The sequence below is a fragment of the Miniopterus schreibersii genome, assembly GCF_964146895.1.
Source record: "Miniopterus schreibersii genome assembly, chromosome: 5".
In the NCBI taxonomy this organism is placed as follows: domain Eukaryota; kingdom Metazoa; phylum Chordata; class Mammalia; order Chiroptera; family Miniopteridae; genus Miniopterus; species Miniopterus schreibersii.
The window spans coordinates 49,599,819-49,615,699 of NC_138106.1; the positions used below are offsets into that span (position 1 = coordinate 49,599,819).

Sequence of the window (15,881 nt, forward strand, 5' to 3'; positions counted from 1 at the left end):
AAGGATGAAGTAGTGTAACTTGAGCTAAGCCTTGAAGGACAGGAAGAATTTGTGCCATTCGGACAATAAATCAGACTTTCCAGATGGTGACATCTTTTTAGCTGGTCCTGTAGGACATTCTCTGCCCATCTGAAGGTTAAAGAAGCATCTAACAATACCTAACGGTGCTGACATTTTCAAAGGCTAATGAGTTCTCATTTCAAAATGTAGAACCTCAGGAGTCCTATGTCTTTTATTAGTCTGGTTGTGACTTAAATGTGCTGTGGCTACCTGCTCTACTCATAGGCACAGCTGAGAGCTCCTGGAGGTAAGGAGGCCAAGGATCTTGAGGCCATGTTAACAGTGAAGTACCCAGGAGAGAGGAAGAAGACTCTGAGCCTTGTGCCAAATACCTCGTTAAATGTGGCCAAGTAGATGCCAACAGGTGACAGTGTCAGACATTTGAATCAGTACCAGGTCATGTGAATCACCTTGGAGGACAGTGGCTTAGCCTTCACTTTTAGGGGGAGCCATATGCAAACTGAGATAATGGAAAGGAGCCACAGATGTGGGAGGACTATTCCCCGCTTCAGGAAAGGTACCCAAGTTCTCTGCCACAGTGGCTTTCTTCCCCAGCAGATATGTATACCAGGAACTACCCAGGGACTGCCTAAATTCAGTAAACCCTGGAGCAAAAGGATGGAGAGAACTCGTACCTCTTAGACTATATCCATATCTCATCTGCTTCCCACCAGAGCAGGGGAGTAAAGATTACATTTTACTCAAAAGCCCACGAATGTGAATCCTATCTGTTTCTGGGCTTGGGAAGCTTGGGGAGATGGAAGGTTGGCTTGCTCTGGTGCTGAGAATGTGCAGGAATGTTGGTCCAGATGTGGCAGGCACTGCAGGGGACACTCTCCCACAGCTGCCCCAGAGCTGTCTCCCTTCTTTAGTTGAGGGTATTGGAATGTAGGTGTGTGGGTTTCTTTTTTTTAACTTTTAATCAACCATTCTCCTTGAACTACATGTGGAAATAATTAGATCATGAATGCTGAGTAAATGTGAGCCCTGGCAGTCCCAGACATACTTCAGTGACAGGTTCTTGGCAGGAATGAAGAATTGTGAATCTCATGTGAATTTTCTTTAACCATTCTCTCCTTTCTTCTCTTTCCTTATTTTCTTGCAAGGCAAACACAAATAGAATAAAAAGGTTATTAATGGCATTCTAGGGGAGTAGAAGGTTCCAACCAGTTAACTGGTTAGTGAAATAAGGCCACTCAATTGGGGTCCCATCACTGCTCCCCTGATTTTCTATGCCATGATCTCAGAGGGAATGAAACGGCATTTCTTATGAAAATTCTTTGACTATGAAAGCCAATTTTAATTCCCCAACCAAAACCCAGCAAAACCCCTGAATAACAGTCTCTTTAGTTTGGGCATTTGGGTTAACTTCTCTGGGAAAATACAGTTTGATATTCAGGACTATCTGAAATGCTCAATCCCTGTGCTTTCTAGGTAAGAGAATCAACAGTTTAAGGGATTTTGGCATCATCTAGAAACTGAGGACCAGAGAGGTGAAGCACCTTGCCCTAAGCAACACAGTGTGTTACAGGCAGATATACGCCAGGGCCTGTCTCCAGGCTTCTGCATCAGTTCTCTACATAGAACCCACTGCCTCTGTCTGGTCTGCCCTCTGGGTTACCGGTTCAGGTTTTAGCAGAGGTTTAAAGGCTTTTTGGGGGAAGAAGGGAGACTTCATCCCAGTGTTTGCCAAATAATTTCTCATACAGTGGTATTCATCATCCATTTCTTGGAGCTCTCTAACTCCCTGGTTTTGCTCCCAGTTTTCTGAATGCGCCTACTCTGCTTTCTTGGCTGCTTTGCCGTCGGAGCCCTCACGCGGTTGAGCGGGCTGTTCATGGCATGAGAAGGTGAGGGTGGCTGAATTCCAACCTGCACCCTGCTGGCCAGGCCCTGTAACCTGGCCAGATTTTGCATCTGCCCAGAGGGAAAGGCACTTTTTCTGACTTGCACAAAGACCCCCTGCAGGCTGATGGCAGCCTGCCCTCCTTCCCGCTCCTCTCTGTGCACATCCTGTCCCTTCCTCTCCTCAGCCACCCTCCGCCCTCCATTCCCACCCTTTCCTCCTGAGCGCATTCGTTCTCTTGGCTGCATTTCTTACTCCTACGCGGATGATATCCAGATGTGCATCACTAGTCCTTTATTTTCAACTGTCAGTGGGATGTTCTACATGCTGTTAGACTTAGGCCCATAACTGACTCATCATTGCTTGCCCTTCCCCCCCATGCAGCCCTTCCCAGGGCTCCATCTCTGACAGACACACCAGCAACCTTCCAGGCCCTCAAAGCCAAAGATCTTGGCAGATTCCCGGATTCGCTCCTTCCTCACGCCTATCCAGTATGTTGCCACATCTCCTTGTTGCTTAGAAATTTCTCTTGGATTCCTTCCTTTCTCTGCCACCACCCAACTTGAGACTTTCATCACCCCAGGCTCTGTCTAGCTGATTGCCTTGTACCTCCAATTAATTCTTCCTCACCCATTTCTTCCCATGTACCACTGCCAAACTATTCTTAAAACCCTCCTGCTCAAAACCTACAGGGTTTCCATCCGGATCCTATCATTCTTCAGGGCTCAGCTCAAGTCCCATTTTGTCCATGAAGCCCCACCTCCTGGAGTCGGCCTCATTTCCTTCAGGACTGCGTTGGTCTGTGTGTTAGTTTTATCCCCCCTCCCCCCACTAGGTTAGAAACTTCTGCGAAGTCAGAGGCCACTCCTTTCGAGTTTATGCCCTAGAGCTTGCACCATGCTGGTCACAGACGGCTGTTACTCTTGTTTTGTTGTTACAGGCACTCAGCACAAGCATGCTTTCTGATGGGTTTAAATTACTTGCCTAGTCCTTTACTGAAGCCTGGAGGACTATCTATATCCCTACTTTGTCCTTGAAAGTGGGCGCATCTTAGGCAGACAGTTGGAGAATGGAAAGTGAATACTATGCTCAAACCTAACAGGTTAATTCAAGGCAGACAGTGGTCTGGCTTAAAAGGTTCCCCCCAGGTGTTCTGAAACTAAAGGGTGAATTTGTGAAACCAGGGGACTTGCAAACAGCAGTCTTTAGAAAAACTAATATGATATCTTAGGCACTCCCAGGGGTAAGAGTGGAGTCACTGGATGAGCCTGAGTTGAGGAGACAGGATGGAACTCCCTGGGGAGACACCCCAGCTCATCTGTGGGCCAGGACCTGAAGGCATGAGAGCAGACACTCCCTCCTCAGGTGCCGGAGATGATCCGGAGTCACAGTCTTCTCACTGCCGATAGGGATGAGTCCTCCAACCTTGAAGATGCTTGAGAGATGATTTTCAGTCCTGTGTGAAGTGCCCAGCATGTTTCTAACTCTGTAAGTGCTTACTAAATGCTGCTGTGTACTTCTGCTAGGACTGGACAAGACCATTACAGAAAACTGAACTTAGCATTATGGAGAAACCAAGCATCCAGGTTGCTGTGCTGTGTCTGGGCCACGTCAAGAAAGAACTAATCTATGGAGGGTGGCATTCCAGAGAAAGGGCTTCCCTACAGAGATGGCAGTTTAGATCCTTCAGTGTGACAAGGCAGACAATTAGAGAATGTGACAGAATCTGTAAAATAAAAATACAATGATTAAGGTAAGCATCTTTGTCCCATTTGAAATTTGAAAGTAGCAATTTTCAGGCATACAGTACGTTATCACATTAGTAAAAAGTGTCCGGAGCATGTTATCCCATAGCTGTGATAGAGGCTGAACACAGGCACGAATAGAAAGGAGAATTGGATAATTCTTGAATGACAAGTCTATAATAGATTTTTTAATCTTAAAGCTAATCTTCTTGGATGATACATCCCTTATTTTGATGTCATAAAGCCCAGCCACGCCTTCCCCTTAATATCCCAAATGCCACTGACACTGACACTGACACTAATCTGAATGGGCCCTAAATGACATTTAATGTAAAAAATGTTCATTAAGCATTTTCTCAGGCAGGACAATGTGGTGGATCTGTGGGAAATCAAAATGTACAAGCGCTTAATCTACTAGAGATAAGCTATACAGTATGTGCATAAAATATTAAGCAAGGCTCTAACTAATAGACTAAAGGTGCAAAAGCCTTCTTTTTTTTAAAAAAAAAGCTAAATATGTTTTTATTGATTTTTAGAGAGGAAGGGAGAGAAAGAAACATCGATCGACTGCCTCCTGCACCTCCCCTCCTGGGGATCGATCCCACAACCTGGGCACGTGCCCTGACCGGGAAATGAACCAGCAACCTCTCAGTGCGTGGGACTTTGATGCCCAACCAACTGATCCACCCTGGCCAGGGCAAAAGCCTTCTTATTTAGGAAGCAAATGTAGGGTAGATGGAGAGTCAGATTTACTGTGAAGCTAATTCAGCCTCAGTTTCAGACCTGTTACTTGCAAGGCCCATCCCAGGCCCCGTGCCCAATTTTGCAGTGTTGTTGTGTGTTCTTTTTCTTAAGGAGGGCCCTTCACATTTTTAAAGCTTCAGGCCCCACAAAACCTGGGTCTGACTCCGGTGCATAAACGCGAGATGAGGGATTGGCTGTGAGCACATAGGGGGACGCTGTCCTTACAAATGCAGTGCCTGCAGCCAGGCGCATCAGGACATCTGCTAAAAATCACCACTCCTTGCTCTTTCGCTGGCATATGTAGGTCCCACCAACATGTTCTTTTCAGAGAAAGGGATCAGAGAACTTGAGCAAGGTCCCATGGTGCTCCAGCTGGATTGCAAGGTCCTGAAGTGGTTTTGCTTTCTCCTTGGCTCTCTCAGGCCTGGGCTCTTAGTTTCCATTCTAGAAGGGCTGCCTGGGAGCAGCCAGCCTCCCACCCTACCCCCACCGGGGTCTCCTGTTCTCCCCAGGTCTGTGAGTTCCTTTGTCCCCAACTTCAGGATGCTGCGCGAATCTGAGGAGCCCTGGTGTTCCTCTGAAGTTTCCATGACTAATTCTGGCAAAGCAAGGAGAGCCTTTCTCAACGTCAACAAAGCTGCTCTGTCACAGAATAGTGGCAAGTGGAGCCAAAATTCCACCTTGGCATACGTCAGGGCTGTTTTTATTTTTTTCAAAAAGAAAGTTGGGAAGGAGCAAAATGATGGAAGGCACAGAGCTGACGCATTTCACGTAGTGCTAGGTTACTGGTATGTTAAGCTGCAGCTTTATGCCTTTGCTTATGAGCTCCCTCCCCTGCCAAAGCACATTGGCCTTCCAGAAGTTGCTTTACTCCAGAAGACTTTTTTAAACATTCAAAGTGTATTTTATTTTACATTCAGACTTAATGCTGGTGGGCCCAAGACTCAGACACACTATCACCTCTAGTGGTGGTTTTGCAAATAACTTGCTTTTTCAGTTGCAAAAATAAATCTGTGGGTTTTTTTCAGACCTTGGATCCAAGACAACACTTTTCTAGCTTTGATTTGTAAAGAGGCAAAGTGTTTAAGTGGAAAAGGAGCTGGATTAAAGTCTGGAGACCTCAGGTCGATCCCCATGAGGTTTTGGACCAGTCACATGTAGCTGTTCACCAGTCTCAGTTTCTTCTCCATCATAGGATGTTATATCTGGAAGGGTCATAGAGATAACTCCTGCCTGCTTATCCCCAAAGGTTTTGAGAATCAAAAATGATAGCAAAAAGTACAGGCTAATCAAAATTGCAGTGCAAATATAAAGTATCATTTATTACCATGCAGTGGCTGACAGTTGCTCAGAGGGGAAGTTTTTCCCTGGTAAAAGTCAGCAATGTTCCCTGCCAGTCTTGACCAAGAGAAGTTTGCATTGTGAAACTTAACCATGAGGCCAAATCCCCAGGGCATAGCTTGCAACACTTAATGAAAACAGCATAAAAGCCAGTCGGGGAGATGGTATAGATGGAAGATGGATAAAGCTAGAAATCTGATTTTCTCCATTGGAAGCAAGTATTTATTGATTTTTATCAACATATCAGGGCGTCTACACTTCCAGTACACATCCCCTCTCTCCAATCAATTACACTCTCACAGGAATATTCAGACTGATGGGTTTGTATACCTGTGACCTCACACTCCTATGCCAATGTTGTTATCTGTACGTAGATGAAATTCCCATACAGCCTTGGGACCTAATTTCTAAAATTGCTACGGTGGTAAAGCAAATAATTCTGTTCCATTTGTGAGAACTGAATTGTGCCCCATGGCCTCCCCCCATGCTGGCCCTTGGAGATGTACCCCTCTCTCCAAAGCTCACTCCCTTGACTATTCTTGGTAAAGAAATATCAAGGTTCTGGGGTCAGGCTGACCTGTGTTCCAGTCCTGACAGCTCTCACTAGTTATATGGCCTCTGTACATCGCAGGGCTTTTTTCAGTCTTAAATTCCTCCTCATCTGTTATATGGGACTAAAAATTTGGAAACCTGCACAGATGTTGTGAGGACAGAGATATTTGTGAAGACCCTCACTCAGGTGTAAGTGCTCTAATTAATATTAGCATTGGGCCCAATGCCATTGTCACCCCCCACAAGATCTCTGCCTTACTACACCTGGCAGGTTTCCTTGCCTCCAGCCTCTCTCCATCCAGGCTGCCCTGCACTTGGAGTAGGGATTTCCAAGTTGAAAGGGACCAGACGCAGTATTCCAAAGCACCACTTTCATCATGTCTCTTTGCCGGCCCCGTTCCAAACTTCCCAAGGTCCTCACTGCCTACCAGATCCACGGAAAGCCCCTCTGATCAGCTGGCGAGACCTACTCCCCGACACCTGCCCCCCTACATCATCTCTCTCTCGCCATGTCCCTCCCTTCCCATGAGTGTGTTCCTGCCATGAACATCTCATGATGTTTGCCCCACTCAGAGTCAGTCACTCAGCACATGGTAAAACCACCTACCACCCTAAGGAACTTTCCAAAGCTTTGGGAATGTTCCAGACACTCCTGATCCCAGAAAAGATAGGGCTTGGGGAAAGGCTTTTGGGGGCACAAAGAAGCCACCTCTTGGGAGAAAATTTTCTTCCTTGTTGATTTCTGCATTAAAGCATGCCTGTGAATGGGAAGAATTGGGGACCGTGAGGGCTTCAGGTAACACATTCTTTCCCAGGTCAGCAAATCCCCAGTTCTTGGTTCCGCTGCCTGGGCCTGCAGGGCACCCACCCCAATCTCCCACTTCCCCACCACATCTGGCAGGGGGACAGGCTGGGAGGAGCTGCCTGAGCCAGGGCTGCACTCTGCATTGCGGCTCTGGGTTCTGTGAGACAGAGAGAGATTGCCACCTATTGACAGATGCGCCACCTGCAAAGAGGAAGGCTTGTGTAATGAGCATTTCTCTGTGGTCTTCAAACAGGGCAACGGGTTGGTAGGCCCCTTGATTTTTCCGTTCAGTCTGTCCTGCTCTCAGTATTGTCATTCCAGTGTAAGAGAGAATGGGTGGGGACGCCACAGTCCACAGTGGTAACAGCACCGCAGTGGGAAGATGGTCTGAAAATCAGTTTTGCACTGTCATGATGTCACTTTCAGTTGTGTGGCAGGCACTCTGCTACATGCTGTGCATCTCATCTAATCCTCCCTCGGCCCTCACAGGGATCCGTGTTGCCATTGTAAGCAGGAGGAAACAGGTTTAAAGACAGCGCCTTGCCTGTTACAGGGACAACTGAGGAGCAGAGGTGGGATGTGCAAATTCAAATCTAACTTGCTGACACAGCATTAAGCACTTTCTTCCGACATTTACTAATTATGCAAATCACATCCTCATTATCATTTCCTTAACCTTAAATCTTCTAGGTATGAAAAGAAATATAAAAGAACTTTTCCTTTAGGTTGGGTAGAATCCTAGCTCTGCCACTTTCTAGTTATTTAACCTATAAGGTTCAGTTCCCTCGTCTGTAAAATGGGGATAATTATGATGTTGAACTTTTGGTGGTGTAGAGCTAACTAAGGTAATGTATAATAAAAATCACTTAGCAGGATGCCAGATAGTTATAAATAGGAGCTTAATCACCTGTTGTCTGAGGGTCTGGGTTGGAATCCTAGCTCCTCTCATTTTTAGCTTTGGGACCTTGGCAAAGTTACTTGACTTTCTGATCTTCAGTTTTCTTGTTTATAAAATAGGGTTAATAACATACATATTCTTGCAGGGCTGTCTACACAGTAAGATGAAATCTTACGTATGTAAACACTTGGTAAATTTTAATTGTACTATTCAAGTATTAGCCTTTATATTTTAAATAAGGAGTATCTGTTTCTTCACATGGATTTTTGAGAACTATTTCTGAAAAATGAGTTGCGTTGAATTCAACCTGTAACTAAAAGCTTTTACTTTTTAATACTCACTAAAAACAATAACATACAATAAAAAAAGAGGTTCCATAAATGCTACAGGTTATTATCTGCAGGCAACTCTATAAGCATTAACGTTAATAACACTTTTCCTAGGCAGTTCGTTTTACAGTTTGTGATACACTTCCAAATATGTTACTTCATTCCACCTTCACAGGGCAGGGTTGGTATTTACCCTTCTTTTACAGAGGGGGAAACTGAGGCTCAAGAATTAAAGCGACTAGTTTGGATACACAGCTAATGGTTGTGGGCGCCTCCCATGGGCTGTGTGCTGGTGTGTCTTTAAGTGTAGGCGTTCGTCTGACATGCTCTTTATGCGTGTGTGTGTGTCACTCGTGTGACACCCCCACAGAGGGTCATACATTTGTGTGCACCCCTCTGTTACAGGATTGTTTCCTGAAAGGGAAAGAAGATAGTCTTATCTGAGACGTGGTTTTTTTTTTTTACACTGGTCAGCGGTAGCCTTTTCCTCTTCCCTTTTGGAGCTGCTTTCTGCTCCCAGGCAGTTTCCAAGAGGCCTGCTCTGCCTGGGGAGCGTGTGCGGTTTTCTCTGCGCTCCCGGGTCGGGAAGCAGCAGCGCTCCGGCCCCCGGCCTGCTGGGAGTCGCTCCCCCTTTTCTCCAGCCTGCCCGCTTTCCCGAATTCGCCTTAGCAACATCCGAAAAGGATGGGGTGTGGCCACGGCACGTGAGCCAATGAGATGTGAGCATGGCGAGGGTTTCTAGACCAATGGGAGCCCTGTACACCCGCCAGCCGGCTCAGGACAAAGTAATAACCTGCAGTTTGCAAAGCAGCCTCCGGGTGGCAGCAGATCAGCTGTAATGGACACAGCCCCTCAGCTCTCAGTGTCCACTTTGTGTTTTGCTTTCTTGGCCTGATTCTTGGATATAAAACACTTACCAGCTATAAGAATCGACTGTTGGAAGCGAGTTTGAGAGTGTGAGTTCTCCACATGACATAGGGACGTGGCCCAAGGGGCAGACTCTTAGGTTCCATCCCCGCCTTTGCTGCGGCCAGTCTCACACCCCGTCACTGCTCCTGCCATCGCCGTTGGCTTTGTCACAGCCAAGGCCACCCAGGGGGCGGCCCGGCGGCCCGCCGTGATTGCCTGCCCTCCAGTCAAGAAGGGTGGCTGGAGGACTCGCGTTTTCCTTCGTTCAACCACCACCACCCCTGGCCCGAGTGGCAAAGGAGGTGGGGCTGGCTTTTAGCCACGTTAATGTGAGAGGACGAGTTTGTCACTGACAGAGGAGTGACTACAGACATCCACATTTTCAGAGGCATGGGCTGGAGCCATCCTCTGCCTTTTCAGTTCTGGTGCTTTTGTCGGAACGGGAATGTCGGACCGCAAGTGGTTTGAGGATGGTTCTAGAGCTTGTCATGGTCTGGCCCCCTTGGTCTTGAAGCCAGAGGCACATGTGGACAGGGGTTGAGTGAGACCATATCGGATAATGTGAGATCCAGGCTTCAGTGGCTTAGCCACCTTTCTTTTGCCTTTTGAGATGATATTGCCTTGAACACTACTCAGTGAGATTCAGGCCCTTCAGATATGCGTATTTCTCTCAAATGTTTCCATTTCTGCCTGGTCTATCCTTCTCACCCTGTGGGAGTCAGTTAAGGCCTCCAATCTCAGAGCGTCTCATTTGACTCCCACCCTCCTTCCCCCCTCCAGCTCCCTGGTGCTTCCACTTTGCTTTCTAAAGATCTGTTTATTTGTGTTTCCTCAAATAAGGAATAGAGATATAGGGGCACAGTCCCATGTCCTCAAGAAGCTCCAAGAGTCATGGAGCTTCTTGAGGACAGGGAATGTGCCCCTATATCTCCATTCCTTAGTGCAGTGTTGACATATAGTGGATAATATTATGTTACCCAACAAACATTCTTAGAAGGAAGGGAGCATGCAAGAAAAGAGGTCTTGCTCTTTAAGAAACAATCTTAAGGACTCAGAGGTGACCTGGGCTGGAGCAGTGCCGGCAAGGCTGGTGCTAGCTGCTAGGGACAGCTTCTGGCTATTCGGGACCCTTCAACACCGTGAGTGGTGACTCCAGACTGAGCCCTGATCCTGAAAGATAATCGCCACCATCCGCTCATCCCATGATATAGACTCATTTCAGTAACATGTTTTTCTCTATGATTTTGTGTTTTAGGAAGAACTAAGGAGCAAATCTAAGATCTGTGCCAATGTGTTTTGTGGAGCCGGCCGGGAATGTGCAGTCACAGAGAAGGGAGAGCCCACCTGCCTCTGCATTGAGGTAAGTCCTAAGGTCAGGAGCCAGAGGACAGTGGCCCAGGCTAGTGTGGCTACCTTGCTGGAGCTGCCAGACAGCACAGCAGTGCCAAAAATGTCATCATCTTTATGAAAACACACTTTATCTACCTGAAAAGAATGAAATTTTCATCTCAGGAGTTAAAAATCAGATATGAATGCAGGGATATTTTTTCTTTTTTTAAAAAAAAATATTTAGCTTTATAAGATTTTTAAATTATAAAATTAATAATTGCTTTATGTAAGTCAAATAAGTATAGATATTTGTAAAAACATAAAATTAATAATCTTCCATGTAACCTTCAAGTTCCATTAGTCTGAGTTAACTGGTGTTAACAGTTTGGTTTATATTTGTTCCACATTTTTTTTCCCTTGCTACTATAAACATACAGGGTTTCCTTCTATTTTATACAAAATGTGATCATAACATATAGAGATATGTACATGCTTAACTTGCATTTTGTACTCATTCATGTATCACGGAAAGCCCTGCAGGTCAGCATGTATAGTTCTAACTCATTTTTTAACAGCTGCATAATCTTTAGTGGTGTAAAAGAACCAAACTTACGTAATCATTTTCCTATAGATGGACACTTAGTTAGTTTCCCACTAAACAATAACATCCTTTTGCAAATAATCCTACATGACATTGCCTTTATTTCTATAGGATTGATTCCCACTAGGGCTTGCTAGGTCAAAGGATATGCACATTTTAAAAAATAGACAGAATGCAGGTTTTTCAAGTTTGCTTTGGTTTTTAATGAGCTATGAAAAGCAAAGTGAGTTTTCAAGAAATACTTCTTTCATAAGCAGGATTCTGATAAGTTCTCACTCTTCAGGCAAATATAAATACCCTGGATGTGTGCCCTTTTCCTCCTTCTGTCAAACCAACTCATGCTTGGAAGACATCTGTCTTTCTGCAAATAAACACACCTAACTTAGTCCCCAGGGGAAGGATCCTGATCCATTGCTCCAGAAAGGAAGTCCCCCAATTTAGAAGTCAGAAAAACAGGTACTCTGGGGACCCTGGCAGGGCCTCACCAGAGGTGTCCTCGCCACTGTGTGGCAGCTTAAGCCCAGACTTAAGGTTCAGAAACCTGGCGTCTAGTCTCCGCTTGGCGACATACAGTCGTGTGATTTTGAACAAGTTAGTTGCCACTGGATGCCATGAAGACGGAGACCATATCTGGCTTTGCCCAGTGCCCATCACAAAGTGGAACTCAGTAATAAGTATTGGTTAAGTACAGCTCGTCTTTCTGGCTTTAGTATTCTTGTCTGTAAATTGGAAAGGTTGGGCTACCTCCCAGCTCCAATGTTGTATGTTTCCTTTCACCACATCTGCTCTTTGCTTTGGTGCCTTTATTAGGTCTGAGCTGGACTTGCTTCCCCCTCTCTCCTTTCAAAAACCACAAAAGTCTTAAGAAACCGAGCTTGCCTGTGTCCATGCCACTTTAAATAGCCAAAGTAGAACCGAGTTGCCAAGTGAACTTTAGTCCACTTCATTGTTCACAAAGACTCAGGCACCCCAACCCCCAGCCTCACAACAGTCATTGTAAGATTAGGAGGAAAACAGAATGGCCCCAAAATACTAAACAAAGCGAGAGAGCAAAGATTCGTACAGTTTGGCCCCAGAAGAACTGAAGAATTGGGGCGTTTGCCTGCTTTTCTCATTTCCAGCTCTCAGCTCTGGCTGTTTCATGTCATAGAATGTTGGGATTTTAAGGGATCTTAGGTCATCCAAAGACACTGAGTGACTTTCTACAAAGTGACAAAGATCCCAAATTCCTGACTTCTAATAAAATGCCCTTCCTGCTAATTTGATAGGGGTGGGGCAGGGAAGGGGGTCTGTATCTTCATTGAATAGAAGAGATGACCCTCAACCAGGATCAGCACAAAGGGCCTTGTGAGGCTGCACGGTACCTCCAACACTTAGTGGGGTAGGGTCGCTGAGGCTCCCTCTGCCCCAGTTGGATAGAGGCCACCTCTGCTGGTGAGGCATCCTCACAAGATGGCTCTGTGTGCTCGTGTGTGCATGCTCGTGTGTGCATGCTCCTTTGTGTGCGTGCTCATGGGTGTGCCAGCACCCCCTGACTGCACGAACATCCTCTGCGGGTCTGTTGTAGCAATGCAAACCTCACAAGAGGCCTGTGTGTGGCAGCAATGGCAAGACCTACCTCAACCACTGTGAGCTGCATCGAGATGCCTGCCTCACTGGATCCAAAATCCAGGTCGACTATGATGGACACTGCAAAGGTAAGGAGCGCTCTCACCACTGCAGCCATGGGGGGCCAGGGAGCGGAGCAGTGTGGCATGGATTCCCGGAGTCCTTTCCACCTTGAGCACAGCACCCAAAGCCACGGAGACCCACCCAGGTTCTTGGAAGCGTGTCCTCTTGGCACTCAGGAGTCTGCTGGGTTCATCCTGGAGGGTCCAGGCCTCTGCCCAGGGTTTCCTACATCAGATGCCCATGGGGGCTTCCAGCTCTGTCTGCAGCTGGATAGTGGATAGGGGACCACATCAGTAAACAATAATAATAAGGAAATGTTTAAATGAATTCTGCGTCTTTTTCAAAAGCAGGTAAATTTCACTTTTCCTATGCTTTTAAAATGTGGGTACTTCTCAGCCCTGGTAGTATTATATTTCCTCTATTTTACACTCAAACCATTGCCATTAGGATAAGAGGGAAGGGGTCCCATGCTTGATGCTAATTAGACATTAGCCCCCCTGCCTAGCCTTTCTTGGCCTTGAACTTCCCTAGAGAAATAAGAAGCCATTTCCCACACGTTGGTCTCCATTCCATTTCCATGTCCATAGTCATTTCATATGAATTCTCAATGTCCTAATGACCCCCCCCATCCAGGATGAGGTGTGAGACCAGGAGGGAACTCAGTGGCCCCAAAATGTCTAACAAAGCAGGTAAGAAAAGACCCTTAAACTTGGGTCTTGGAAGAAGGAATAGAAACAAGGACTTTAAGATGAAATGATGAAAAGGTTACAAGTGGCCCCTTAATGTGGGGCCATTTTAATCCTAGTAATACACAGAAATTTTCTTTTTTCTTCACTTTGCATTATGCATTTTCTCCTTTTGTCTTACAGAGAAGAAATCTGTAAGTCCATCTGCCAGCCCAGGTGAGTGCCTGTTTTTCTACAGTGTGCATCTTAGGGAGGAAATTCTTTTCATGGTGGAAATTTCACGTTCCACAATCCCTGCCAAAGACCACAACATCATCTCTGTGTCAGCCCTGCGACCCATAGCTCATTGCTCTTTGACATAGCTCAGAAAAGCTGCAAAACTGCATTTTTTGTGTTTGTCATTTGAAGCATCTGGTTGGGTCAGAATGTTGATTGCATTTTGCATTTTTGCTGAGTAATGATTGAACTATAAGGGCAAAAAAGCCACTGAGTCCTTCATACTGACGTCAGGGTATGAGCAGAATCAGAAGGCAGAACTTTCCTTGAAAGGGAATAATTTGAAATGCCAGTAAAATTTCTTCTGTGATTTTCTACAAATAAAAAGTAAAATTTCACCACAATTGATAGTTACAGACCCCTTTAGCATATACTTTTTCTTAATCTTCTCAATAACCTTGTGAGGTAGATTTTATTGTAATTATCTTATAGATGAGGAGATTGAGGCTCAGAGAGGCCAAGTGAATTTCCCCAAATCGCACAGCTAAAAAGTGACAGAGTGGGGAAAGGTGCCCAGATTTTCACTCACTGGCTTGGTGCCCTTTTCACATCCTAACGTGTATTGTCTTCCAGGAATTCCCTTTCACCAAGTCTTTAACTCCTCTGCTTCCCCACCCACCCAACTCTCAGCCCCACCTGTTGTTTCCATGTGGCTTACGCAGCTGTCCAGAGCCTGACTTCAACATGGCCTTTCCTTGACCTCATTTGCTGTTGTGTATAAGGCTAATGCAGTCAGTATAAAATGTTAGGTGGGAGAAAGTTTTGATAGACCCAGTTGGTGAGAGAGGGAAAAGCTATATAGAGAGAATCAGAAACCCGGTGGCATAAAGAGCTAGCACGCTCTCCTTTATTCATTTCTTATTTCAGCTTATCTTTAGGCCAAGAGAGCTGTGCTGTTGACTGATTGATTCCCCCGCCCCCTGAGCTTCCTAAAGTTATTTCGCTACTCTACTTTTTTTTCTCTCACCCATGCAACATAGTCTCTTTGTTTCAATATTCTTGATCTTTAGAATTTTTTTAGAGATGTGAGCTTGAATCCTGGGTTAGACACTTTGCAGTGTGTGCCCTTGGTTGACTCCTCTGTAACGTGTGCATGGTCATCCTGTTTCCTTGAGTGCTGTGGATCTTCAATGAGACCATGTGCTCACAGCCCCAGGCATGAGACTTCCACGTAGTGGGTGCTGGGTGACACTGGGGTGCTCACTGCTCAGCTGACCTCTCCCCATGTTCTGCAGTTGTTTGCTATCAATCCAACCGCGATGAGCTTCGGCGTCGCATCATCCAGTGGCTGGAAGCAGAAATCATTCCAGACGGCTGGTTCTCTAAAGGCAGCAACTACAGTGAAATCCTGGACAAATACTTTAAGGTAATTCAGAGTTGGGGTAAGAGACTGGTCAGCCCTAGAGAAAGGGAGACTCCCTCTCCCATGACCAGACCCCAAAGAAACACAAACCTGCGGAGGGTCCTTATGTGTTTCCTCATCATAGATCATTCCATAGAGCAGCAACAGTTGCCTTCTGACCAGCTTGACCAGTGGGAGTCCAGCAGTATAGCCTTTAGGATCTAACACACGTGTTGCTCCATTTGGGCAGTTAAAGCCACAAAGGTGTTGGAAAGCTTATCCATGAAAACTATGGCCAGGCTCCATCCCCACTACCCCACATGACACTTTATAGAACTAGCTGCCAATACAAAATACCTTCTGATTTCACTCAGGCCCAAGCCTCTTCAGCCACTCTGCCACCCAGTTTGACATTTCTCTAAGTCATTAATGACCATCCATGGCCTGCAGAGCAACTCTAATCTGAGAAGAGTTGATGGATTGTCATTTCAGAGGTCCAGGATCCTTCATGAACCTAGATATTGCTACTCTCTTCATATTTAGTTAAAGGGACAGGTTGTTCCCAATGGGGACAGGAGAGATGCTGCTTCAAAAAGGAAAATGAGGGAAGACATAGTACTTAGCAATAAGTGGGGCTACCATGTCTGAGATCTGTCAGAGAGCTTGAGATAGCTGTTGGAAGAGCAGTTAAGGGTGTAATTCCAGCTGATGGACAAGAACACAGATGCGCAGATATGTACGTCACTC

At 45.9% G+C, this 15,881-nt stretch overlaps 1 protein-coding gene across 1 annotated transcript in view; it reads left to right on the plus strand.

Annotated features, from left to right (window-relative positions):
- The window catches only part of FSTL1 (follistatin like 1), a 50,602-nt gene that overhangs the window by 22,459 nt on the left and 12,262 nt on the right, over positions 1–15,881 (plus strand). The window contains exons 3-6 of the mRNA XM_081138988.1: positions 10,485–10,589; positions 12,727–12,856; positions 13,700–13,732; positions 15,028–15,158. Of these exons, the coding sequence (XP_080995114.1) occupies positions 10,485–10,589; positions 12,727–12,856; positions 13,700–13,732; positions 15,028–15,158 (399 nt within the window). The remainder of the gene's footprint in view (positions 1–10,484; positions 10,590–12,726; positions 12,857–13,699; positions 13,733–15,027; positions 15,159–15,881) is intronic.